We start from the raw sequence: 26,482 nt of genomic DNA on the forward strand, positions 1-26,482 counted from the left end.
TTTATAGCTGCTTATCTTATAACCAACTCTGTGCAGTTCCCAATCAAAAGTTAAAGTAACGTAAAAGTTGGCATACACATTATTTTGATTTGGTTTGGTTTGACTTTGGCTTTTCAAATTTTACATGAAAGGCTATTTTGAAAGCTTCGTTAATTCTTTTTCTGCTTGAAAATTTGATTTTTTTTTCTTCATTTGCAATATTTGCAATCTCTCTTCCCCAACCTCCCTTTCATATAATGGGCAAATGGAACTTCGTACACTCGTCCACCGGTTGTGCAGTTAAACATATTAAATTGTTTCTCACTTTGCTGTTTTCCAGTTCATAGTTTCCTTTTACATCTACTTTGTTTCATTTTCTAAGTTTAATCCATGTAATTCACACTTTGATCCACCAACTTGTACTTGTTTTGTTATTATGTTTTAAAGATTTATTTTTAGTTAAACTTAAAATATATATGATGCTTGTAAATTTTAATTCTCCAATTATTTCTGACACAGGGTGTTACAAGGAAGTTTCTTGGCAATAATAAAATCCTACCAATCCTCGTTGAATAATGAATTGCTTTTTCGCACTGTCAAGCAATGGTTTTTCTTAGAAACTTTCTTAAGGAACAATTTACATTAGATCTTATACCATTTTTCAATTGAAATATCATCTAGACATTTCCATTGTTTAGCAGTATTAGGTTGTCTACGGAAAATAGAAATTTGATGGGGACTTTACTTTGCAATTTTGATTCTGATCATCAGATATATTTAATAATCCTATCTTCAGATTTTTAAAATCTCTGATAATCTTAAAATCTTTTTATACTAGAGGCATTTTTAGCATGAAAGTCATAAATTGGACCAGTGTCCAAGCAATACCTGATACTTACCTTGGCAAACTTTAGAATTGCTTATTAATTGTCTCAAACCTACTCGATAAACTTTTTCCCATTCTCTTCTTAGGCCCTGGTTTCTACCATCAAATTCATAGAACTGGACCCACTAGCACTGATGATGTTACATAGTTTGGGTAATGAAAGGTTTGCAAAAAAAAAAAAAAAAAAAGCTCAGAGAGCACCAAGAACCCCTCATTTCAACTCTGAGCTACAAATATTCTCCTTTATTGGTATTAGACCCTTAGCTTCTTATACAAAAAGCTTAGAAATTTCTTTGTTAACAGGCTTTAAGAATGTATTCATTTCAATGCAGTTACTGATGGCTGGGTATTATAGCTATGCATTGTAAACTTTACCCTTTGCTTATATGTATGCAAAATTAAAACATTTAAATCTGGGATAATTATAGAAATTAGGGAATCAAGCATCACACCATTATTATCACAGTGATACTCAAATTCACTAGGCTTTCCCATATCTGAAATTTATCCAAATTTATCAATAAGAACATAAACTGTTAACACCTTTTATTTTGCTTTTATTCCACCAAAGCTGCATTGCAGTCTTCCAGTCTTTTATATTTATATTATTTATAACATTTTTTGTTAAGTGCCAGTACAAATGTAACTGATGGTAATCCAAAATAGCCTTATAAAGCATTTATGTGCATTTGATTGTGATGTGCAAAATATACATACACACATGCACTCATATATTGCACACAAGGACACATACATACACTTAATTCAAAGCATCATAATATAAAACATTTCTATTGAAAGTAAACCATTCCTTTTGCAGCTTTTTCAGTTACTTTAGACCTCTGAATTTCAAGTTAGTGCAAATAATGAAATTAAGAGCCTGAGCAATAAAATACAATGAAACAAGATAACACAAACATCAATTAATTCCCTGCATATATTTAAAACAGGTAGCATATTAGTAGTCATTATATACAATATATTTAAATAAATTGGCTGATTTGAGATATAGGCAGCAAATTTACAAATTCAAATAAAATATGTTCCTTTCACAGAGGTTTGGAATATCCAACATATATGAAAATAAAATGTATCTAGTACCAAACATTTATAAATCAAAAAGCACAAGATATCTTCTCTATTGTCTTGGGGCAGATTTCAAGGCACTTTCTCGGCAAATCAGATTCAGTGTTAGCAGGAATGTCTGAAAGATCAGTCATCACAGAGGTATCCACCTAATTTAATAAAATAATAATGATAGTCAATAGAAAACAAAGATATTTTATAGAATTACTCCTATATTTTTAAACAAATCTTTCAGAATATGGTTACATTAGATGATACTCAATATTCAGCAGATATGAGAAACATCACAGACCAAATAGGTATGTAAAGTTAGCACAGAGCCAAAATATGAACAATTTTGTGAACAGCAATCTCTCCTGAATGGACTTTTTCAGGATTCAAAAATTTGCATACAAAATTGATTTTTTTAAATATCCTTTTTCCAACTATGTGTAAATTAGGTTGAGTCCTTTACTACAATGTCACTGTTTTAATAAGATGATTACATATTAGTGAAATATATAAATGTGTATCTCAAAGTTATAAAATATTTGTTGCTGCAACTTCAGCAAATTTAATATCAGTAGTTTCCTCCAGTAAGTTATCCTCCTACAGCTCTGAACTGGGTGTAGCAGAAAACTCATGGCATGCAGTGTTAGCATATCAAATACTTCAGTCATTTAAATTGTTGATAGACTTCAATGACAATAACTTCTGAAATGTCTCCAAAGACAAGTAAAATGTGAACCTGTTTTCAAGTCAAAAGTCAAAATCTCTTGGTGATTATATGGACACATCCATGCAGCCTTCTTAGCATCATGATGTAGAAATTGTTTATTATTGCTTAGGGCTAATTTTGCTTAGTTTCCAAGATAGCCAAGGTCAGCTAAATAGTGACATATAGCAGGGTTTCTCCAAAGTTAGGCCCTTATAAACAATGCAGACTAAGATTAACTTGCCTATTAACTCCTCTAATCCATCTCACACTAAGTATGATAATTGAAAAAGCTGTATGCCACTTTTCCACAGATGTATTAGTTCTGACAGTACCATCTTAGAGCTATACACCAGGCAAACAAGTTTGAACACAGTCAAGCTAGCATTATAATGTTTTAGTCAATTCCATTTTGGTTGCAATCTATCTTTATAGAGGATAGCTTCCAATCCTAGCAAGGGTACTTCAGTTAAAATAGACCCTGGTTTAAAAATGTTTTTAAAAAAACATTTCTTGATTCCTCCTCTCTGGACAATTTCCACCCAGTCTTCCACCTTCCCTCTTTAGGAAAGATGATTGCTTTGCAGCTTCAGAGGATCATGAAGAAAACAGATTATCTAAACCCCTTCCAGTCAAGTTTCAGAACTGGTTGTGAGACAGAAACGCACTTGGGGATCATCTCTGGCAAGAGAAGGATAGGGGTAGTGCAGCCATCTTTGCTCTCCTTGATCTCTCAGCAGCTTACAATGCCATTGACCATGGTATCTTTTTGGACTGGCTACAGAGAAAGGTCCAGCACCTAGCCTTTTCTTTGAGGTGTACTCCAGGGCTTGATACCTTTTCCACTCTGTATGTAAAGCCACTGGATGACATAATTTCCCATCATGGAATTAGGTACTGTCAGTACACCAATGATACTCTAGTTTATATCTCCATCCCAGGTGACTCAAGTGATGCTATCACTGCCTTTTTGCAGTGTCTGGAAGCTGTAGGGATCTGGATGGGGGAACAGACTATGGCTGAATCCTGGTAAAATCAAGTGGTTTTGGCTGCATGGAACTTCTAGCTCTGGGACCTTAACATTTTTAGTTCTGGATGTGGTTGCACTACCTCAGAAAGACCCAGTGTTCTATCTGGGGGTTCTCCTAGACTCATGACTCATGCTCTATGAGCATGCAGTATTAACAATGAATCTTTGGAAGCTTATGACCCCTGACACTGGATATGTTAGTGGGAATCTATGAGAATGAATTCAAAAGCACATACTGTAGGTAATTATTATTTTCACTGTGATTAAATCATGAAGGGAGCCATCACCATCTCCTTTTCCCTTTGTTATAAGCTTGTTGTGTTCTATCATTTTTTAAAAGATTCATGATATGGAATTATGTCAAGTTTGCTCCCGTATAGATTTTTATGATGCACACACAAAAAACTACTAATTAGAACTACCACAAGGAAACATATAGTGAAGCCAACAATATTCAATATAAACAATTTGCACTGACTATTGATTGGTTTCTGATAAAAAATAGCTAAAAGGATCAAACTAATAATTTGTCTGTTTAAAGCTTAAATAAATGCTTACCTAATTGTCTTCCTATGACTGCGTGCACAATGGACTCATTGCCAACCTTGTCAGCAATCTTGCACATCTTTTATAATCTATGAATATGACAGAAGCAAGTTGTTAGTTTTGATCAGCAACAGGTAGCTCAATCCCGAAGAGAACTTTTGTTTAATTTAAATTTCAGAATAGAAAAGTTTTTTCTCAAAACTGCATGTAAAGTATAAATGTGTTCACGAATGGAAAGTACACTTCAGAATTCTGATTTCAGGATTGATCATAGTTCGGCAGAAATAAAATCTTCAGAGAACTCGGAATTATTTTATGTGACATTTAAGGCAATGCTGGTGGCCCCTCTCTCCCTCACTTCAGAAACAATGCATTGTGTCACCTTTTGTCACCAGCACGGAATAGCTCATTGGCCTGCTCATTTTCAATCTTCTCAGCAACTTCCTTTCCCTTCTCCCCCTCCTATGAAGATACCGGCCTTAGTTATTTAATTAATTATCACTGCTTCCTCCTCCCCCAAAAAATTCTACCCAGAATAGGTAATGAATCACCCCAAAATGACTGTTCTTTACAGAGAATTGTTGATATGAACAATTTATTAAAGTAACTGCAAAGTTACAATAATTTAAATTATCTCTATTTTTTCAATTAAAAAAAATCGTGATTTTTGACTGCAGTTATTTTAGATTGGGAGATAATTGAGGGTGCCACATTTTTAAAAAGTGATAAAATGACTGACTTTTATTAAGTACCTGTTGACAATCAATTGAAAACTTTACAAGGTTTCTCAAAAGGAATTCCATTAAGATAAATAGGAAGAACAAGAAAGGCATTGTAAGGCTACAGCATTATACCCAGATTGATTATGTGCCACCTAGCTATTGTCTACTCAACTCGTATTATCAGTTAAAATCTAAAATTTTCACAAGTTATTTCTGAAAAGAACAGCTGACAGATTTTGCAGTTACTGAAATATGATTCAGCACACAATTAAGAATATCTTTCATGGCTCTTTATGTTACATATCCCAATAATGCTATGAGCTATATCATTGTAAATGAGGGATTAGACTTCTTCTAATTTCTTAAATTTCTTCTATGCGTTATTTAATTTTTAAAATTTTTTTCAACATCCTACTTTTTGATCTACAAATACTGTAAACAAGACTGTAAACAATAAATAAATTTTATTTATTATAAAAGTCTATAGTAGTCTTCCTACATTGCAAAAACTTCCCCACAACACACTTTATTCAATCTTTTCTTCTAGGTTAAAAACTATGGTTTCCATGTTTATAAGGATAAAATACTTCTTCTCCAGATCTGCTGAGAGTAGACACAAATAGTGTTACTAAAATTCTTGAATGGAATTTTAATAAAATTAATTATTCAATAAATATGGTTGGTCTGTTAAGTACAGGGAGATATAATCCATTCTATACATGAATGAAAATACATTACACATTTTACTTTCATCAATCAATTTTCTGTCATAAGAAAAGAGGACTAAAAATATGAAAAGTTAAAAATGGAAATCGAATTTCCCATAAAATTCCATTGTTCACAAGTAGACAATTAGACAATAAAGGCCTCAACTGGATAAACTGTTAAAGAGAAGGAAGAAAATAAATTCTCAAAAAGGAGTAATCAAATGTAATCAGTAATCAATAACACTGACTTATAGTTATTAAACATAAGATACTTATTCAGTGTATAGTTCCATCCTTCATCACTAAATCAATAAATTTAATAACCTGCTTTAGCCATTATTATAGGTTTTAGTTATTTGACAAGATAGTAGCAGATGTATAAACATACTATTCTCAAAGAAGGGTGGTGAAATAGCCTTGTAAAAAAAGCTTCGACTTAGAGATAGGATTGTGAAACATGAATTCAATTTTAGTTGTAACTTACAAGCTGGTGTTGAACAGTCCCGTGTATTATGATATAGACGATGGAAATGCTTACTACATTCAGCTGAAAATGTGACAGGACCTGTTTGATAATACATAAAAATTAATGAGACACAACGTTTTGGCAATTTTAAAACATCATTCAAATAAGAAAAATTATCATTTTTAATTACTTGTATTTGATTAATTTATAACCTGCTTTAAATCACTTATTTTGCATTCTCTATTCAAAATACAATACTATGTAATTTTATGACTTGGCTACATATGATTTACTATTTTATATAACTTTTAAAATTAAAATGACAAGAGATGACAAGCATGCAGAAACATGTTTTCTGGAATTCTTTGCCAGCCATGGACATATTTGTCTCTACATAATAGGAAGCATGTATTCTAGATCTACAATACAGATCTAGATCTATGTTCTAGGAAGAAAAAGGGAGGGAGATTTAGAATGGAACAGTTAGCAATATTCTGAGCCAATATTCAAATTCTTTTCCCAAGGAGACACATTGGAAAAATTATTTATTGAACATTTTTCTCTGCAGTCCTCAGTCAATACCGTGAATTGTCAAATGCCATCTTTCCTTGACCAACTTCTCCTCTCAGATCAATTCTGGTCATATTTTGATGATGGACTACCATATCATGTTGAGTTCTAAGTCCTTTTACATAATTTCTTTCCAATAGTCCTTGTGGTTGGATGGAGTTAGAAGTCAAAGAAAGAATGCAGCTCATAGCTTTCAGCATGTTAAAATGACTGCTTTCAGTCATATGAGTATGAAACAAAATGAGGGGGCCTTGAATGGACAGTCAGCAACAAGCTGCTTTCTGATTGTATCTCCTGTATGGATACCCACTGGGAGTTTCTCTTTATTTTTTTGTTTTTCTCTACAGTTCTTTGATGGATCTTTCCCATTTTTTGAACAATCGTTTTTTTACCTGGCTTTTCCACTTCTACCAAATTTGGTCCCATCCTATTAGTTTTAAGAGAATCACTGCCACTGCCAACAAACAGATGAATAGAGTTCCAAGCTTTTGCACAATTTCCTACATTCCTTGAGGTTGGAAAGAACAAAACAAAAAACAGAAGCAGTCTTGAATGAGACATAAAGTCTTGCATTTTTGGACATCAAGGTAGCCACTATGTTTTCTTTAATTTGCTGATAGAAAACTATCAGAAGGTATTTATTAAGCAAATTCAGTAAATGGCAATTACTTGCCAACCAAATGTTTAATTTGGGGAACATGTGTTTTCTTTTTGACACTTCTGGATGTCATTGTTACTCTTTTGGGCTTACGTTCTAGTCCCATTTTAGGTAGGAAAGCCGGCTGGGTGGCCTTGGGCCAATCACATTCTTTTAGCCCAACCCACCTCACAGGGTTATTGTTCTAGGGAAAATAGGAATATTGGATATGTTTGCTGCCTTGAGTTGTTTATAAAAATAATAAAACTGGGATAATAAAAAGTAATAAATAAATAAGAAGTATAATGTTATAACTCAGCTCCTTCAGTCCCTATCTCTTTGCAATGAGTTGCATTTGTTCATAAAAACTTTTTGTAATCTGGAATTTGTACAAATACACAGAACAATTTTAGGTTCCAGGATAACAGGCTGCTATTGGTTATGCAATTTTTTAAAGGCATTACATTACAATTGCAATTTATTTATTTTATTTAGTTATTAAATTTATGTAGCCACCCATCCCAAATCAATAATTCACAACCATAAGTTAACATAAAAAAGACAAAAACAAGAGTATTGTTTAGATACATAAAAATAATCATATTAATAAAAAGGCATGAATTTAAATGAGTTTGGATTATAATTCAATTAAATTTTAGGTTTTATTTTAGTCCTTTGTCTTTTTTGATCTCTGGCATGCCATATATCTTTTGTGTATGTTGAATTGGATATTTAATATTTATTTTATTGGTTTTATCATTTTTATTGCTTTTTATTTTTATTCATAATATATTTTATGAACTGTAAGCGATTCAAAGTTATTAACTGAGTTGGGCAGCCATAGAAATTGAATGGATAGATGGATGGATGGATGGATGGATGGATGGATGGATGGATGGGTGAATGAGTGGGTGGATGGGTGGATGGATGATGTTATTGGATAGCTGCGTGCTGTTAGCAGAGAGATGAATGTGTGCATTCGAATGAAGGTAAGCAGTCACTTTCTCCTGATTTTTTTTAGCCATATCATGGTCCTAATTTTGTATTTCTTTGTGTTGCTTTGTCATGAGAATATTGCTAGACATACTCTTTGATGAAATTAACATCTGGACAGAGTTATCTAAATATATTTACCATAGCTTTTACCTGTAAAATGTTTGATGAATTTGTCTTTTAAACTGGAATCTCTTGGAAATATCTCTGTGAAACAATAGGGATATCACAAGACATTAACAATACATGGTAATAATAAAATACAACAATAATATGCTTTAAAATATGTGTATCTATAAAATTTATTAAAATCTGTTTTATTTTCTATTTTCCATGAAGTATTGCAAAGCTACAAAAAATTCAAAATAAAACTAATGTACAATTTTAGGGACTCATTGAATTATCAGTCTGAATGCAGGAACAGCAAGTACAGGAATTTTCTACAAAAGGAACATTGCATATAGAAAGGTGCTCCTTTTTTTAAAGCAGAAGTACTGATTCCCTGCATCAAACAATGCATGTGTATAAAATGTTACCACTCTCATGAAGAGACAATGTCGGAAAGTGAACTGGAGGTAGGTCTGACTAGCAAATGCTGTGAATAACCAGCCAGGAGGGGTGCAACTTATTCTGCATAGGAACCAGGACAGAGATTAGATTTTTTAAAAATAAACTTCAAAGCTATCTTAAACTGACAGCTTCCTGACATATGGTGATATAAGTACTATTTTTTTAACCATGTGTTTTTATTTATTTAATGTATGCTTTATTTAAATTTGTAAACTATCCCTATATGCATATTTCTTTGTTGAATAATTCAAAACTTCTATTTATATTTATCTAATATCAAAGCATAGCATTATTTATAGTATCTCATAGGAATATGCAAAAAGAGGAAGAGCGCATCCACAAAAGAAGGGAAGGGGGGGAAGGAAAATTAAAATTGAATTGTTATTATTGGTACATACAAGTATCAGAGAAAAGGATGTCTCTGATCCTGACAATGTTGGCTGGGGTACAAATCATTCTTGATCTGCATGCATTTGGTCAATCTTCAAGGGGCTTCTTATAATGAACGGGACTCTAAAGCAATATGTAAGAATGTATTCAGATTTTATCCAGTGAACAGATGATGGGGTAGAGGAAGAGGAAATTCTGAAAGGCATAAACATTGGTCTGAATGGAATTGAGATATTCTGCAAACCTCAAGTCTGGCTGAATGTCATATCTAAATCAATTTTCATGAAAAACTGAGAACCATATTTGAGAACCATATTGCTTCTCTTATTGGATCAAATTATTCTGCTTAGAAAGTTACAACACATCATATATCACAAGTAATCATCCTCATGATTACTAGCTTACATTGACTTCACTATTTTTTTTACATTTCTCCTGGCAACTACTTAAGAAATATCTAATAATATAAATTATTCTACCCATGTTATATCAAATAGACTAGAAATTCTTGTGAACTATATGTCACATGACTTCTTGAACCCTCAAATGTTTGAGGAACTGAGGGAAAGAGGATCATAGATCGAAGACTCATTTTCTCTCTAGCTTCCAAATTAGGAACAAACAAAGTAGCTGCTAAGGGGAAGAAGATAAGGTCTTTCTCACAGCAATGATGCATAAATCTTAATGTGGAACAAAATTAATCTAATTCCAGATTCATAGAAGTATTCATTTAATTATTTGGGAAGCAGCATACAGTATTTAATGGGAAAAGATTGGTGAGCAACAAATGGATATATATTATGTTCCATATGCTGTACATTTATTTCAAAATAGATTAAAGTCACTCATAACCATGACAAAACATTTTTTGTAAAAGTTGAGCATTGAATTAATTAAATAAATTCTAATCTCAACATAAAAATATGGCAATTTTATACTAGATATATAATCTCTAATTATTTCTTATACGGATGGTTTAATTATTAGTTCTAGGAAAGTTGTTTCTTATTTGTGGTTCTTCTTGGCCATCTGGCTTAGTGAACAAAAAAGCACATTTGGATGGAGCTGAAAGATATTTGTTCCATGGAGAAGTTCAAAGAATTTGCAACGGAAACTTGTTGTGAGCCAGTACTTTACACATCTTTTTTTATGCAGTCATTGTCTTTTGAAAGAAATGAAAACTATAGTAAGAAAGCTAAGCTAGTTTTAACTTCTCCTGTATCCTTCATCATGCTTTAAAGCAACATTCAATAATTAAAATGAAAAAAAAAACCTGCTCCTCTAAAACCTTTCATTTTTGCCATCTCAATGACAACAATACAAAGAAATTACAAAGTTATCAGTTGAAAGGGGGTATGTGCATACAGTAGCATATTTTTACTCTGATAGAATAATTTTGTTTCCTGTAAATTCTAATGAGAAAAATGTATATATCTCCACAGTCATTTCACTTCAATAACTTTCCCAGCAGAAGTACTGCTTGTACTGCATATGTATGCCCAAACAACTGGATATAGCTTTCAAAACAATATAACAATTTTTGCACAAAACAACTTGTAACATTTCAGAATGCTTTGTTCAAACTCATACCTCCTTCAAATGCTTTGGACAGCCCTGTCAGGCAGTTTAATGATTTTTTTTCAGTTAAAAAAAAATCAGCTGATTGCAAAAAGTGCAACATCATAACTAGACAAGAGAAAGCTAGAGGACCAAAGGACAAATATATCATCCTTCATATGGAATTCCACATTGTGGCTGCTGCAACAGAAAGCTAGGAAACTACCTTAGATTGATGAAGTTCAAATGTCAGAATTCCCTGGACAGCAAAAGGACAGCTGAGATTGTTCAGAATTCAGGTCCATACATCTGTGTTGCTTCGGCTCTCCCTATACATTATCATTAACAGTAAAATGTAGACAGAAATAAGAGAAAAATCTTTTCTTCTTTTATATAAATATTAGGTAAGTCACACTACTGGAGAGGTGGGAACTCATGACCTTGATGATTTAAGTACCTTCAGACTGGAGGAAGTTGCTCTGGAAAATTCAGAAGACTTGAAGAGGGAATTTAAACCTTCACTGCTATTGTGTAATTAAAAATAACTTCTTCTTAAACTTACTTGATTATGAAAAAATAACCTTCGGATTCACACCTATTCAAATAGTGATTTCAGAAAAGGCTAAAGTCCTCTTTCCACCTATTACACTTTCAGTTATCACAAAAACAGTTGTAACTTATGCATCTTGCAAATTAAATATAAAAAAAATTGTATCATTTCTACTTTGGGCCTCCATGTGTATTATTGTTGATACGTGTGTGTACACAGAGAGAGAGAGAGTATATGAGGATTATCACAAAATGTTCAACTTCTATATATATATTTTTAAGATTTAAAATGGAGAATACTAGTGATGCAATGACAGATTGTCAGGTGCAGTGGTTAGATTTGCTACCCTAGACACCGGGACACAAAGAGTTATTAGTTTCCCTTAGGCATGAAAAGCAGCTGGGTGACTGTGGGCCAGTCACTCTCTCTCAGCCCATCTCACTTCCCAGTTTGTTGTGATAAAAAAAACTTCTAGAAGCAGAAATTCTAGATATGTTCAACACTTTGAGTTGACCAAATATAAAAAAGGCAAAATTAAAATCTAATAATAATCCTGCAACGATATATTTAATACCATCAAATCAACACTGTCTATCCCAAGTCCTCGGGAAGGATATAATAGGTGGATAAAAATGCCAAATCCAGTCTAAACATTTGGCTGACTGTGTAACCAATCATCATAATAATGACCATAATAATAATAATTTGCCAGGGTGCACCAGCAATCATAAATGCAGATAGCCTTGACATGTTTCTCAATGCATGCACATGTGTAATTGCTAGTTTTCACAAAGCAGAACATGCTGTTAAGTGTATTCTTCTGAAAGTTCACTGTTGAGATATAAATCACTGGGTCCACACACAAAATTCAACAAACAAACCAATCCACCTACAATTTTTATTTTGAAATGCACTCTGGAACTCAACATTAACAGAACAAAACAAAATAGATAGAGTTACATACATCAACACATGAACATCAAAGCTCAACAAAGCAATCAAACCAAGTAAAAGGAAGACATAATTGGAGAAAAAGTCCCATGAACATCCAGACCCTGATCCATGGAGGGCTTTAGAGATGACAATTGATTTGATGGTATTTTAGCATCTTACTAGAACTGGTAACCAACAGTGTAGCTAATAAAGTAGAATTATCGTATAATCATATTACAGACATAATTATTCATTCAGAGACATTCTAGACCAGCTGTAATTTCTGAGTAGTCTGGCAGTCACATGTAGGATGTATTGCAGTATTCCAAATGGGAAGTGACTAAGGGATGAATAACCACAAGATCTGTTAGACCTGAAAAGGACATAATTAGCCAAAAGGCAAGCTGGACAAAAGCCACCCTTGTCACAATCACCATATGCGTTTCCAACAAGACCCATAAGTTTAGAAAATCCCCTAAATTCTGAACCATTATTTGTCACAGAAAGTGCAACCCATCAAAAATTAAAGATGGAAAATCCTTGTGTATGGCTAATTCCTGAATCCAAAGTTGTTCAGCCTTTCTAGGGCTAAGCCTGAATCTGTTCCTCCCTATCCTGATTTTAATAGTTTCTAAAGACTGAGGAAAGAGGCTCAACATCATCAGGTGGTTGACTAAGGATTTAGATATACAGTATAACTGTGTGTCATCAGCAGAATGATCATATCCATCTCCATGCCATTGAATTATTTACCTCCAAAATCTCAGATTGACATTACATAGAACAGGAGAAAGAGGAACACACTCAGGAGGAATGGATCTTGGGCTTCTGTCCATCAAAACTGATTGGAACCAATCACAGAGAACTATTACAAAACACTCCCCAACAAACCCAACCCCAAAATCAATCCAGAAGGATACCACAATTGATAGTATTAAAAATCACCTACTGATCAAATAGACCAAGAGAGTCACATCACTACTATCCTATTTACTACCAAAGATCATCCACAAGTGCAATTAATACTATGTCAATACTATGTCCTGACATAAAATCTGATTGAAAAGAGTCCAAATAATCGGCTCTGGACTCGCAATATAACTGCCTTCTCCATAATCCTACCCTTAATAAAGAGCTTGGAGACTGGATGGAAATTGTCCACATTAACTGGAGCCAATTACTTTGCAGGAAGAAAACTGTAATAATCTTTGTTGGGAAAAAAACCTGGAATCTGGTAGCACCTTTTCCAATTAACAAATTTTATTCAAAGGCATAAAGAAGTTGTGAGGAGCAGTGCACTATTCCTTCTTTTGAGCAGGAGCACCTATTTCCTCACCTAAGACAAATTCACCACCATTTCAACTGAACCAAGTTGCCTCCTAGGCACTTTAACTAGCCAGGAGGGACATAAATCTGTAATGGTATGTGTGGGTATCACCTTGGGAAGTGGGGGCTGGGGAAGAGATGCTGTGCCTAGGGAATGATCAGATAAGAAAGAAAGTCAGAAAAGAGCCTCTTAACTTATCAGGCTGTAAAAGAGACTGCAGGACGTTTACAAGATTGATGTCAGCTTTCCAAGGAAAAATGACTAGATGAGCTAATTCTATTTTTTATAAATCTAGAGTAAAAGAAGTTTGCTATGTCCTGTCTTATGATATGGTTCCCCAGGGGCAGCATGTCTTCCCCTACCCCAAGGTCATTTCCACATGAACAAATAACTGGGATAAAATTCTCATATAAAAAAAATGTTCATTTGAATTTTCTTCATCTATACAACTATAATCTGTATAACTATCTTCTCAGAGATTTGCAATGTGTCTGCAGGATGCCATCATTCTATTCTTCTTGTGTCTACTGTTCTCCACACAATTTTCTTTCTTTTTTCCTCCTTCTCCGCCTCCACAATCTTCTTTCCACACTACTCTTATCTCTCTGCACACACTATCATTTCTCTTTATTATATCTACCTTATCTGCACTTAAACTGTTCTTTTCCTTCCATAAAGGATTCCTAGTGCAGGTCTCAAACCATGTTTTTTTTTTCAGCTTGCCTGACTCCAGAGAGATTGGTAATAGTTGGTAATAGTCCACAATCAGTCACAAAATTGATAGCGAGACAAGACACAGTTTCTATGCTCTGTTCATGCAAAAGAAAATATTTTCTTCTCTCTCTCTCTCTCTCTCTCTCTCTCTTTTTTTTTTTTTTTTTTTTACAAATAACCCAGTCAAAAAACCAATTAGGATTCTTGGAGTTGCTGAAAATACTTGAAACAACACTGCTCCAGTTTTCTGAGCACTCAGTATACTTTGTCTCAAGCTCAAAATAAAATTCTTGGTATAAGGAAATTTCCTAAAACACAGAACTGTCAAAACAGCTGTTCGGGATTTCAAAAGTTTAAAGCTCAGAGCATTTTCAGTAGTTCTATTCCAGTGATGGCGAACCTTTTAGAGACCGAGTGCCCAAACTGCAATCCAAAACCAATTTATTTGTCACTGGGTGCTAGGTGGGTGTGGCCCACTGGGTGGGCATGACTGTAGTGATCATGGCAGACTGGGTGGGTGTGGCCAAGGTGAGCGTGATCACCTCAATGTTGCTCGTGGGGAGGGACGCATGTGGGGGCAGGGTTGGGAGAGATCCAGGGGGTCTCTGGCAGGTGGGGCAGTGGGAAGGAGGCTCATCCTGCGGGGTAAGGCAAGGCGAGGCAGGACGGGGGTGCCAGTGTCACAGGGCAAGGCGAGGCAGGGACCGGGGCAGCTGCTGCCTAACACCATCGGCCCCCGCACACAGAGGCCAGCGAGCGCATGGGTGCTGGGATGCATCTGGCCACGTGGAACCTTGGCGAGTTAGCAGGTGGCTGGTTGAAAAGGGACAGTTGCCATCTCCGGGGCATGGCACCCATGCCCACAGAGAGGGTTCTGAGTGCCGCCTCTGGCGTGCGTGCCATAGGTTCGCCACCACTGTTCTATTCTGTCAGGTTCCGGTGAAAAAACATTCTCTTTCACATTGACTGGCCTTTTTATAAGGTTTTATATACATCAAGAAAACCAGTTTGGTGTTAAGGCATCATACTAGAAGCTGGGTGACAGTGAGTTCTAGTCCTGCTTTAGGAACAAAGCCAGATGGGTGATCTTGAGCCAGCCACTTTCTCTCAACCCTAGGAAGAAGGCAATGGCCGAAGAAAATTACAGGGACTTGTCCAGGCAATCTCCAAGTACTTCACATAACTGAATGAGGGAAAAATATGTGCATCAAACATTCCAGAAAAATGGGCAAGTGTGTTTAACAATGCATAATATGCCCATTTTCCTGTTCCTCTCTCACATTCAATAATAATCCTGCAGCAGCCCACAGTCTGGTTCATATCCTATTTGACTGTTAAGATACAGCATCAAGAATTCCCACCTCTTTTTTATTCACTGTTATAAACAAAGAAAATAAGTATAAAGATACAAAGTACAAAGAAACAAACTACAGAAATAATTTTTGACGAAAAAACCCATCAAGTATGTTGCAATGGGACTATGAACAAAAATATTAGCAGCCTCTGCATGCTAATTCTTGCACGTTTTGCTGAACAACAAAGAGTGCTGGAACATTTCATATCAACTAAACTGAACTTAAAATGAAGGAAGAAAAAGGGGTACGATAAGTGGTGTAACTCAGTCAATCTTCCCTTATTTTCCTGGACCTGGTAAGAATGTAGTGCTTTGAAGTATCAGGCTTGGAATTGTTATACTACTTCTTTTCAGTTAAGGAGGCTTCAGTCAGTAGCAGCTGCAACTGATTTTGTGCAAGATGATATAAATACATTAAAATCATAAAAATGCTTTTAATGACAAAGTGTAGTCTACTTTGGAATGAATTTCATAAACAAACATAGCAGGAAGGACAAATTAAATAAGTTCTTATACTATTGAAATGTCATTTAAAACATTGCATGGAATTATATAATGCTTTATATGAGTTCTCTGAAATTTAATTATTAACAGAATTATGTATAATGGGTTTGTAATTATTTGTTTGATTATGGGACAATCAAATTCAAATACTGTATGTGAATGTTGTTGTTATAAGCTAGATTTATTTGCATGTTTTTAATTTCTTTGGTTTACTCATTTTCTCTGCTTTGCAAGGAAATATCTTGTTGAGTATTTATGAGAAAGCAAAAAAAAAATCTGGCCCAAATCCTCAAATTCATCCAATTACAGTAAAGAGTATGACTGAAAATGATCGGCTGTTCTTTAGTTCTGCTTGTTGAGTCCACTATTTCACCTGTGAATCTAATAACTGGAATTTCCCAGGTGTTAATTGCCATGATGGTATTTCCATCACTGAATTTGGACTTTAAGATCCTCTTCATTCTCATGATGTAATCACTTCTAACCTTCTTCTTGACTTCAGTATGCTTAATACTTTCAGCTTGAAAGAATCCTGATATTTGTAGTGATCATCTTCATCCAGATTCTTGATCTTATATCCATGAGACATCTTGACTCCTTCAGTTTTCACTATTTTTCCCCTGTTGATGGTGAGGGTGGCACATTTGTCCTGTCCAAACTCCATTGCATCTTAGCTTATATACTGTATACAGACAGTTTTGAGCAGCAATTTTATTTCATATGTTTTTGCATACAGTTTCAGATTATTTGTGTAAAGGATAGCCTGGGAAATGTTTTCGATATTTAATAGCCATGTCCTAGCTTGTTCAGTGTTTCTGACAGAGGAATCAGTACAATGACAAACAATAGTGGTGACAGTAAGTCTCCTTGGAAGATTCCTGTCTCTCCCAGTCTATCACCACTGACCAGCAACTATGACTTCCATTCTGCCATCAATCATTGCACAAAGCTTCTGATGTTTTTACTGATTCCTATTATTCCTAGGCATTTGATTATCCAATTATGGGCAGGGAGTCATATGCCTACTTGTAATCAATCCAAGCTACGTTCAAGTTGATTTTTCATTTTCTTGCAGTTTTCCCAAAGCATCTTGTCTATTAAAAGCTGATCTTTTCTTTTTCTTCTGTTTGGGCAGTTTCCTTTCTGCTCAGATGGAAAGAGCTTGTTTTCAACTAGATGCTGTTTGACTGCATCAGTTACCACACCAGTTAATAATTTATTGCTGACCAAAAGTCTCTTAAAGATTTTTTAATGTGGAATATGAAATATGAAAAAACTTGAGCTATGGTTTTGATGATTAGACAAGAAATATTATAGAAAGGAGCAATATGATGGAACTTTAGAGAGCAAAGTTTATACACGCACACATACACACTTATAACTATTGTGAAAAATATCAAAAGCCAATTTTTGTATCATTTTTCCCTATTTTTCTTCTATTTGTTTTCTTTTCTTGCTCTTTTTTCTTTTAATTTTTCTTTTTTCTTTCTCAATTTACAATAGTTTGTGTTAGTTTCTATCTTCTTGTTTAAAGGTTTTAATAAAAAATTATATCCTGTAGCATTTTCATTCTAGGAAAATTTAAAGCAATTTGTCATTTTATTTAAACATAAGCATCACATAACTAAAGGAAGGAAAATGATAAAAGTGCTTATATAAACTCCATGCCCATATCACAAAAACATATTAGAATGACTTTGTGTTAGTCCTTCCAAGTAAATGAGATCAAGAAACAGACACTGTTATGGATTCCAGAAACATGACTTTATTATTGCAAGGTAGACTAACAGATTCTTGAAAGCCTGTCTAATTTTCTGCCTAACCCATCTTACACTGATCAAAATCAGTGGGAGGTTAATTTAAGTTTCTTTCTTATGTTTCCTTTAATTTCTGTACTGTATAATTTCTTATCCTTCCCTCCCTATCATCTCTCTGAATTCCTTTATACATTCTGGTTATGCATTGTTGATTGTCTGATCAGTGTAGGGTTTGCTTTGTTTGAAGGAGGGGAGCTATCTCTACCCTTAAATTACCCAGATTAACAGGCCTTAAGCCCACACTCAATCATGGAAACAGACACTGCCATTTATAATATATATATCAGATACAGTATCAATTGCCCAAAATATTTTTCAAAAAAATAGATATTTTTTGACAAGAGTTTGTCAATATTCTAATGCAAAATTATTGAAACTGATGACCAAGGTTCAAATGTTCAGCTATCTCAATTTTCAGCCAAAATCACAAATTAGTTCCCTGGGCAGCCCTTATTTTCCTATATATTGCATAAATTTGTTTTATTATCATTTATTTGAAAATATATTTGTTGTCTGCAAAGTTGATTTTATTTTATTGAGCTTATAATTAACCAACATTCTAAGGCTAATTATTAAAAGAAATCTCAGTCAATTAAAAATCAAGAGAATTTCAAATAAGACAATTTTAATTTATATAGATAGACTAGATTTTATTTTTGTTTTTTTAAAAATAATTTTTCCCAGTTTATAGTAATCTATACCACCCTTAATAATACTTAACATCAACTCAATGAAGAATGCTATGATCAAATGTTATTACAGTTTTTGCTTGTGAAGAAGTAAAACATATAAACTACAGCTATAGACATAAAGATCTCTTTCACACAAATTTGCTTGTGGTCAACTTAGATTTTCTTATGAAGAAAATATCAAATATACAGTATCATGAAACAGGGCTACTTAGATCCTTCCTGTGCTGAGTCTGCATTCTCAGTTTAGTTGCTAATACTCCCGGTTTACTTAATTATGTCGTTCAAACACACACACACAAATTTCTGCAGGAGCTCAATGGCTCACCATGGACCATCCTTCATATTATCTTTCACAAAAACCTTCAGGAAAGTTGTGCTGAAAAGGAGTGATTGTCCCAAAGCTATCCAGTGAATTTCTATAGCTAAAAGTTTTCCTAGGATCTCCCAGTCTGGTTTTCAGTACTTAATAGCCTCAATTGCTTTAAAATTGTTATAATTCAAATACCATTGTAGTACAAAATAATTTTAGACAGCATACTAAAAATCAGAGACATCACCCTGCCAACAAAAGTGTGTATAGTCAAGGCCATGGTTTTCCCAGTTGCAATGTATGGCTGTGAAAGTTGGACTATAAGAAAAGCTGAGCACCAAAGAATTGAGGCCTTTGAACTATGGTGCTGGAGAAGACTCCTGCGTGTCCCCTGGACTGCAAGGCGATCAAACCGGTCAGTCATAGAGAAGATCAACCATGACTGCTCTTTAGAAGGCCAGATCCTGGAGTTGAAACTCAAGTACTTTGGCCACCTAATGAGAAGGAAGGACTCACTGGAGAAGAGTCTAATGCTGGGAAAAATTGAGGGCAATAGAAATAAGGGGACGACAGAGAATGAGGTGACTAGATGGAGTCACTGAAGTAGTAGGCGTGAGCTTAAAGGGACTCCAGAAGATGGTAGAGGACAGGAAGGCCTGGAGGAACATTGTCCATGGGGTCGTGATGTGTTGGACACGACTTCGCAACTAACAACAAATACAAATATAACATTTTTGGTGTTACTGCTGTTGCTTTGCAATGAAATTCATAAAGAAGTTTCATAACACTTCATGCAATTGTATACAAATCGATTTAATAGGTAATTAATAATAGAAGTAGAAACTATTGTTATTGTTATTCTTTTTCTTGCTTAGAAATTTATTTCTATTATCCAGTTCACAATAATTTACCAAGACTGTCTGTAAGTAACTGCTTGGAACTTCTGTAAACTTCCAACCATCTTGTCTTCTACCAGGCTTTTTTTTTTCTATAACCTTCTATTTTTTCAATCAGAGAATTAGCCAAGAACTCTTATTTCTGCATTATATTTCCAAATTATGTCACTTTTAGCTTCATAGTTAGAGTTTCCAATGAGTTTTCTGGCTTTACTGCATCTTCTTGCTGTCCAAGGTACTCAACAATTTTTTATAGCACTGCTAAACAAAATGCTTATAATTATTCATGATCGCTGAATGCAATTCAGATATAAGTAAGTGCCATGAAAGTTTTTCTCTAATTCACTAATTCTCTAAATTGCTAATTTCAAAAAATTAGCAATGGATTACCTATGTATATTTTACTGAGACCTCCATTCCATTGCACACGCCTAAATCCATGAAAGCCATCCATTAAGCTAAAAGATTCAAGAGACCTTCTCCACAATTTATGAGCAGTTTCTTTTATTCTTTAATGGTAATCTAAAAACTTTATCAGGAAGCAAATAATCTGATTCCAGTTTCATTATAAGATGCAAACAAAATATTTTAAAAGTTATAAGTAAGAGGGAGAAAAAAGAATGCTATCCAGCAAGGAGGGATGGAAAAACAGAGGAAAATATATGTCTGTAAATATTGATGGAGTAGAGTGGGAAAGGAACAGAAAAGAAGAGAATGAACACAGTAGGTTGGAGACAAATGAGAACTGGGTATCCAGGATAGGGGATAAATGATAATTTCATTGAGGCCACTCAGCTCAGGAGGGAGCCCTCGTTCTGTGGCACGGTTTGGATGGGGTACTTTTTCTTTGCTTGCCTGAGGAGGTTCAATTCTTGCAATTCTTTAGAAGTCCATAATATATGGAACTTTTGCTTTGTTGGAAGCAACTACATGTAATTCTCATTTGGGGACTGCAATCATTAATTGTTACTAGGGTTATGAAAAAGTAACTTTTTGACCGAACCACACATTTTACAGGTTTATAAAGCAAGGAAAAGCTGAAGAAAGATTGTAAACACAGTTATAGTTTCATTTAGAGATCACTTTGCTTAATGACTATTGTTAGTCCCAATTGTGGTCACTAAACGAGGACTGTAGATTTGCACCATTGTGTAATTAAAATGGTTACAACAGGAGTAACATACTAATATGGAACTCCACTTCCTAGCAGCATGAAAGGCAAGAAATGAACCTCTGGAAAGCTTGTATAAGAAAATGGTTCAGCATCTGGGTAATTGCTGTTTTGGATTCATTGGTTAGATGGAGAAGTTCAGAGATTCATACAGGAGAGGGACAACAAAATAGAATAGAGGAAACAAGAACAAGATGTAGTTAAAAGCATAATATTTTTGCTTTCCTTATTTGAATGGATCTCATTTTTTCTTAATATTGGTTATATTTTAAACAATTCCTTGTAGTAATGGTGTTTGTTCATTATAGAAAAAATTAGATGGTTACTAAGCCTTTGCATGGATGTAAACTTCATATATGCTTCAGCTTAAATGGAAAGTTGGGAAGATATTCTATGGCCAAAAACTTTCTTCTGGATTTACAGTACATGCCTAATTTTTAGAGAAGATAATTCTGTATGAAATTGTAGTTTGTAGCATTCTGTTCCACCTTTTTGAACTGAGGTTTGTTTTGGCTCAGGTCTCTCTGAATGATTTGCTCACTATCACAGGATCAAATCTTAGTTTCAGTAATAGGAAAGCAGATTTCCATTTGCTCACATGCAAATACCAGATCACTCCATTAATGAAACAAGAGACAGATAAAAACTGTCCCTCCTGCCCAAAAGATAGTGACTTCTATAATATTGCATCATGCTCATGAGAAAAAGGTTGGTAATAATTGGTCTCGCTGCAAATGGAGCTTGCATTTGATACACAGAATCCACAGGAATTCATTTATATTGGCTTTAGTCATTTTTTAAAACAATACACTTTATTTAACTAAAGAGAAATTTCCTGACAATTAGAACAATTAATCAGCGGAACAACTTGCCTCCAGAAGTTGTGGGTGCTCCAACACTATAGGTTTTTAAGAGATTTGTCTGAAATGGTGTACGGTTTCCTGCCTGAGCAGGGGATTGATCCCCAACCTTTCTGGCTTGGTGGACTGGTGGGGGGTCCCATGTGAGCAGCAGGCATGCATAGCTCCATTTGTACAAGCAGTGGGCTTGTGCAGCCTGGTTCCTAATGAGCCACAGCCCAGTACTGGGCTGTGGCCCAGGTGTTGGGGACTCCTGGACTAGAAGATCTCCAAGGTCTCTTCCAGTTCTGTTATTCTGTTAATTATCAGATTTTTTTCTTGAATATCTATTTATCTGATTGAAGTCCAGAGAAATCTAACAGTCTCCATATGCATCATGTTTGGCTCCCAGACATCTACAGGCCTTTTCCCAACCTATAAGATCTTACAGGGAGCAGCTCCCAGTAGTTCCACACTTCTGAAAAGGAGGGGGGGGGGACAGATGAGATTAGTCAGTATTGTTTCTTTGTAGCAATGTCTTTACTTTGGAATGGCCTCTTATTTGGAGATCAGAGTCAATTCCCTCCTTGCTGACCTTTAGGAAGCTAATTATTCTGGACAACCTTTTCATGATTTTGCTGACTTAATTTCTTATAGTACTTTTATTATTTCACTCTCTTATGTTTTGTCATTTATGTTGGTATTCTATAGATTTAAGCTTTTATATCATTCTATTTAGTATAAGTCAACACTAATATATAGATCCAATAAATAAATATGTAAAATGATTTGTTTTTGTAAGTTAAGATCATTTATCAATATTTAACCCATTCCATGACATGTTATATTATTCTTGGGAAATGTAATCAAGAAGGTATTAGGTGATACTTGAATTGTGTCCTGAAGAAAGTCACTATCTAGACCCCTTGTATGCAGGTTAATATTCAGGCAAGAACTGGAAATACCACCACTTGCTGTGAAGTGAGAACTATATAACCTGGAGGACAGAAGTAAAAGAGGGACATGATTTAAACCTATAAACAAATTAAAGGTATGAATAAGGTTCTAATGAAAGAGAATATTTGTAGCTCAGGGTTGAAATGAGGGGTTCATGGTGCTCTCTGAGCTTGCTCGTTTTCCTGTAGACGTTTCATTACCCTAACTAGGTAACCTCATCAGTGCTAGTAAGGAGTGCTATTTCTAGAATAAGATTCTAAAAGGCAGTATTTTCAATATTAAGCAAAAATCAAGGACACATGGGCAAAACCTCAAACTGGCAGGAGGGAATTTCAGAAGTAATGTTGGAAAGTATTACTTCACAGAAAGAATAGTGGAAGCTTGGAACCAACTTCCAGTGGAGGTAATGGGTCAATCAACAGTTTAAAACATGTTTGGGATAAACACATATCCATCATCCAACAAAAATTAAAAATAAAATAAAAATAGATAAAGTATAAAAATCATAATTAAAATATAACAAATGAACAAAAACAAACTCAAAGAGCAGCCTTGAGGGACCACTGTCTTTTCTGGCCATCACTTTCCGATGTTTCTAACTAGACCAGGGGTAGGCAACCTTGGCTCTTTTATGACTCGTGGACTTCAACTCCCAGAATTCCTGAGCCAGCTGAGTTGAAGTCCACGAGTCATAACAGAGCCAAGGTTGCCTACCCCTGAACTAGACAATCAAAAATGTCAACAGCAATAGCTCCTTGCTACATTTTTGTTTTGTTTTGGGTTCCATCAGACTTTTAATTTTCTGCCACATCTGAGCAATCTGCCAGAATTCGTTTACTTTGAATCTTATTAAGAATATTGTTGGAAGCTCAACAGCGATCAAAGATTACATAATCTTTTTAGATTAAGGACATTTGAGAGATGGTATAAATTACCATTCTTGATATCAGACACAACAAAATTTAGACTGCTCAGAGCAGTCAGAAAAGTCAGCCTCATTTCCAATTGTGTGCACATGTATAGAAGCAAGAGATGTACTGATGTACAGTGCCTTTAAGTAACAGGTCAGTTTGTTATTTATAGAACTGCTAAAGTTCTGCTACGGATAAAGGTATGGTTTGGAAGGGCAATAGCATCTTTTACATCCAAGGTACTCCTGTTCAGCAGTTGGAAATTACCTAAGAAATATGACTGGTTTCAAAAGCACCTCATTTCCAAAGCAAAACTGCATCCTGAACTTCTTAAAATGCTTCCAACTGTCACAGAAATGCCTAAACCTTTTACAGTTTCTTCAAGGCTAATTAAATACAATATCTCTTCAATGATTTAATGGGGGTGTGATTAGAAACTAGATAAATCCCAAAGCCATCTAAAATCTATGTGAGGGTTATCTACAGATTTTTCAGGTCTTTTATACTCACTCCCGTCAATTCTGCCAACAGGATCACTAATGATCACTGATACGCTTTGTAGTTTGGCATGAGATCCGCAGGTCCGCACTCCCAAACTTTGGGTGTTAAAACAAAGCAGAATAGTTTAGTAGCGCAAACTCGACAGACATTTTGGTATAGGAGGTGGGGACGTCTCGCTCTTCGCACCAAAGCCAGCCCCCGGAGATAAGACTCCAAATGGGCCACAAGAGAAAAGACCAAAGGAAGGGGGAAAAGAGGGTACGGAGCCTCTGTTCGAGTTTCTTACCTGAATGTCTGGAAGCGGCTAAGAACCTGGGCGCTCGCTCCCTGGAGGTCGAGGAAGAGCTGACTTTGGCTTCCCGATCCAGAGCTGCCGAGGAATAATGGGCGCCGCCGCCGCCGCCGCCGTTGGCGAAGCGCCGAGCGATGACCCGCTCCGCCCTGAAGGGATGAGAGGCTGCCTGGAAGCTGCTGCTGCTGCTGCTGCTGCTGCTGCTGTCCACCAGAGCTTTGAGCAGCAAGTCGAGCAGCGTTTTCCGGTCCCCTGCGGGCCCTTGGAGGTCTTTGGCTTTGCTTTGGATGGCGACGTTGCTATCGCTTTCCAAGCGGGACGTCCGCGCTGAAGTGAGAAATAGAAAGAAGACAAGGGCGGACAGCACGTGGCGACGGCGGCATTTCGTAGCCCCGGGCATCTCTCGGTCGCCTGGGAGGAGAAAAGAAGCAATAACCCGGTGGTTAGCTTCTCTCCCGGTCCATCCAGAGAGCTTTCCTCATGGTGGGGGGGGGAGTCAGGCGCGCTGGCCGGGGGAGATCCGAAAAGGTCACCCACGGCCACGGGCAGCACGAGATCAGTTGCTAACAGCGCGTCCTGATTTGGCAAAGACACGTGGTTCTGCTGGGGCGCGCGCACAAGTGGTCGGTGAGACCGCTGTCACTCCCGCAGCTACAAGTGTTCGCTTCGCCCGGCCGCGGCCGAAGAAATAGTTCCTTGGGGGAGGGACTGGGGGGCGGGGGGAAACGGGACCGAAGGGGGGTCGCGAATCGCCAGCCGGGCTGGTGCTTCCCTAGATTCCGTTCCCTGGGAGCGACCGCGCAGGCGATTGGGAAGGGAGGCACTTCTTTAGCTGACCAGTCCCGCCAGGACGAGCCCGCCTACTAGACCGCCGCGGCAGCTTTGCTCTGCAACCTCAGGCGGCTATGTAGCTCATACCCAAGATTGTGAGAAAAGGATATTTAGCGAGGCGAAGCGTACCACAGTTTAAGGGATCTGGCGGGAAAGTGCCCGGGAGGGGGAGGTGAATGGCTGCGGGTATTTTCCAAAGAATCCCTGAAACTTTTAGACGCACGAAAGATTTATTTTCACGTGCAGCTCGGCGAATGATCCACAGCTCTTCTTCCTCATGAGACCAAAAGGATAGATCTGACCTACAGGTTCCTTCAGAAACATGCAGTTGATGAGATAATACAGTGCAGCTGAAATAATTGGAGGGCCTGAGGTGTTTCTCTCACGGTAGGATTTTCCTCCGCACTGACAAACTGCCACTTCAGATTTACTTCTAGGACCTGAAAACCATTTGCTTTCCATTCCGTTTTTTCAGATCAATTAATAAAATTATAATACTAACGATATTTCCCCTGATCATTTCACAGCCTTTACGGGTGGGTACTTGTCAGTGGGTGACCACCGGTACAACGCCTCACGATCGGTTCTTGTTCAATGCCGTGGCACCTCCTGTTTGGGATCGTACATAAAAACCATTTCTGTGGGCTGAAGCTCACCGACCCAGTCTTTAATAGCCTTAAGTAAGTTAATAGCCTTCAGTTCTAGAAAAAGGGAGCTGAACATTCAGTTAACTCCGAATCTCTCCCAAAGCGTTTTCGCTACTTTTTAAAGTAAGAAGGAAGACAGGGAATCTCCTCCCTGAGTCCAAGGATTGGAAATGGCGGACAGGTGTGCATTCTCTGAGAACAGACGGAGCTCTCCAGGGAAACTGGCATCCCCAAAGTGAAGATGAAACAAGTCCCACCCAACCCCCACCCCTTTAACCCTGTTAAAGGCTTGCCTAGCTTTAGCAAAACATGTCCAACTCTTCTCTTACATAGGGCATGAAAAGATAAAGTGTTACCTGCCCACGTTGCTTCTTGGTGCAGGAATCTTCTTCCCCCCACTAAA

General features: G+C 36.2%; 1 protein-coding gene across 1 annotated transcript; it reads right to left on the minus strand.

Annotated features, from left to right (window-relative positions):
- Positions 1-1,415: 1,415 nt before the first annotated feature.
- ALKAL1 (ALK and LTK ligand 1) lies at positions 1,416-26,482 on the minus strand. Its single transcript, XM_039351935.1, has 6 exons — positions 26,436-26,482; positions 24,596-25,012; positions 8,470-8,523; positions 6,135-6,215; positions 4,234-4,310; positions 1,416-2,100 (listed from the first exon to the last, which is right to left on the minus strand). Exons 2-5 carry the CDS (start codon positions 24,999-25,001, stop codon positions 4,246-4,248), a joined length of 606 nt encoding a protein of 201 aa, XP_039207869.1. The 5' UTR covers positions 25,002-25,012; positions 26,436-26,482; the 3' UTR covers positions 1,416-2,100; positions 4,234-4,245.

The sequence above is a fragment of the Crotalus tigris genome, unplaced genomic scaffold, assembly GCF_016545835.1.
Source record: "Crotalus tigris isolate CLP2741 ecotype Arizona unplaced genomic scaffold, ASM1654583v1 scf7180000018371.15429387391:27106975, whole genome shotgun sequence".
Lineage (NCBI taxonomy): Eukaryota > Metazoa > Chordata > Lepidosauria > Squamata > Viperidae > Crotalus > Crotalus tigris.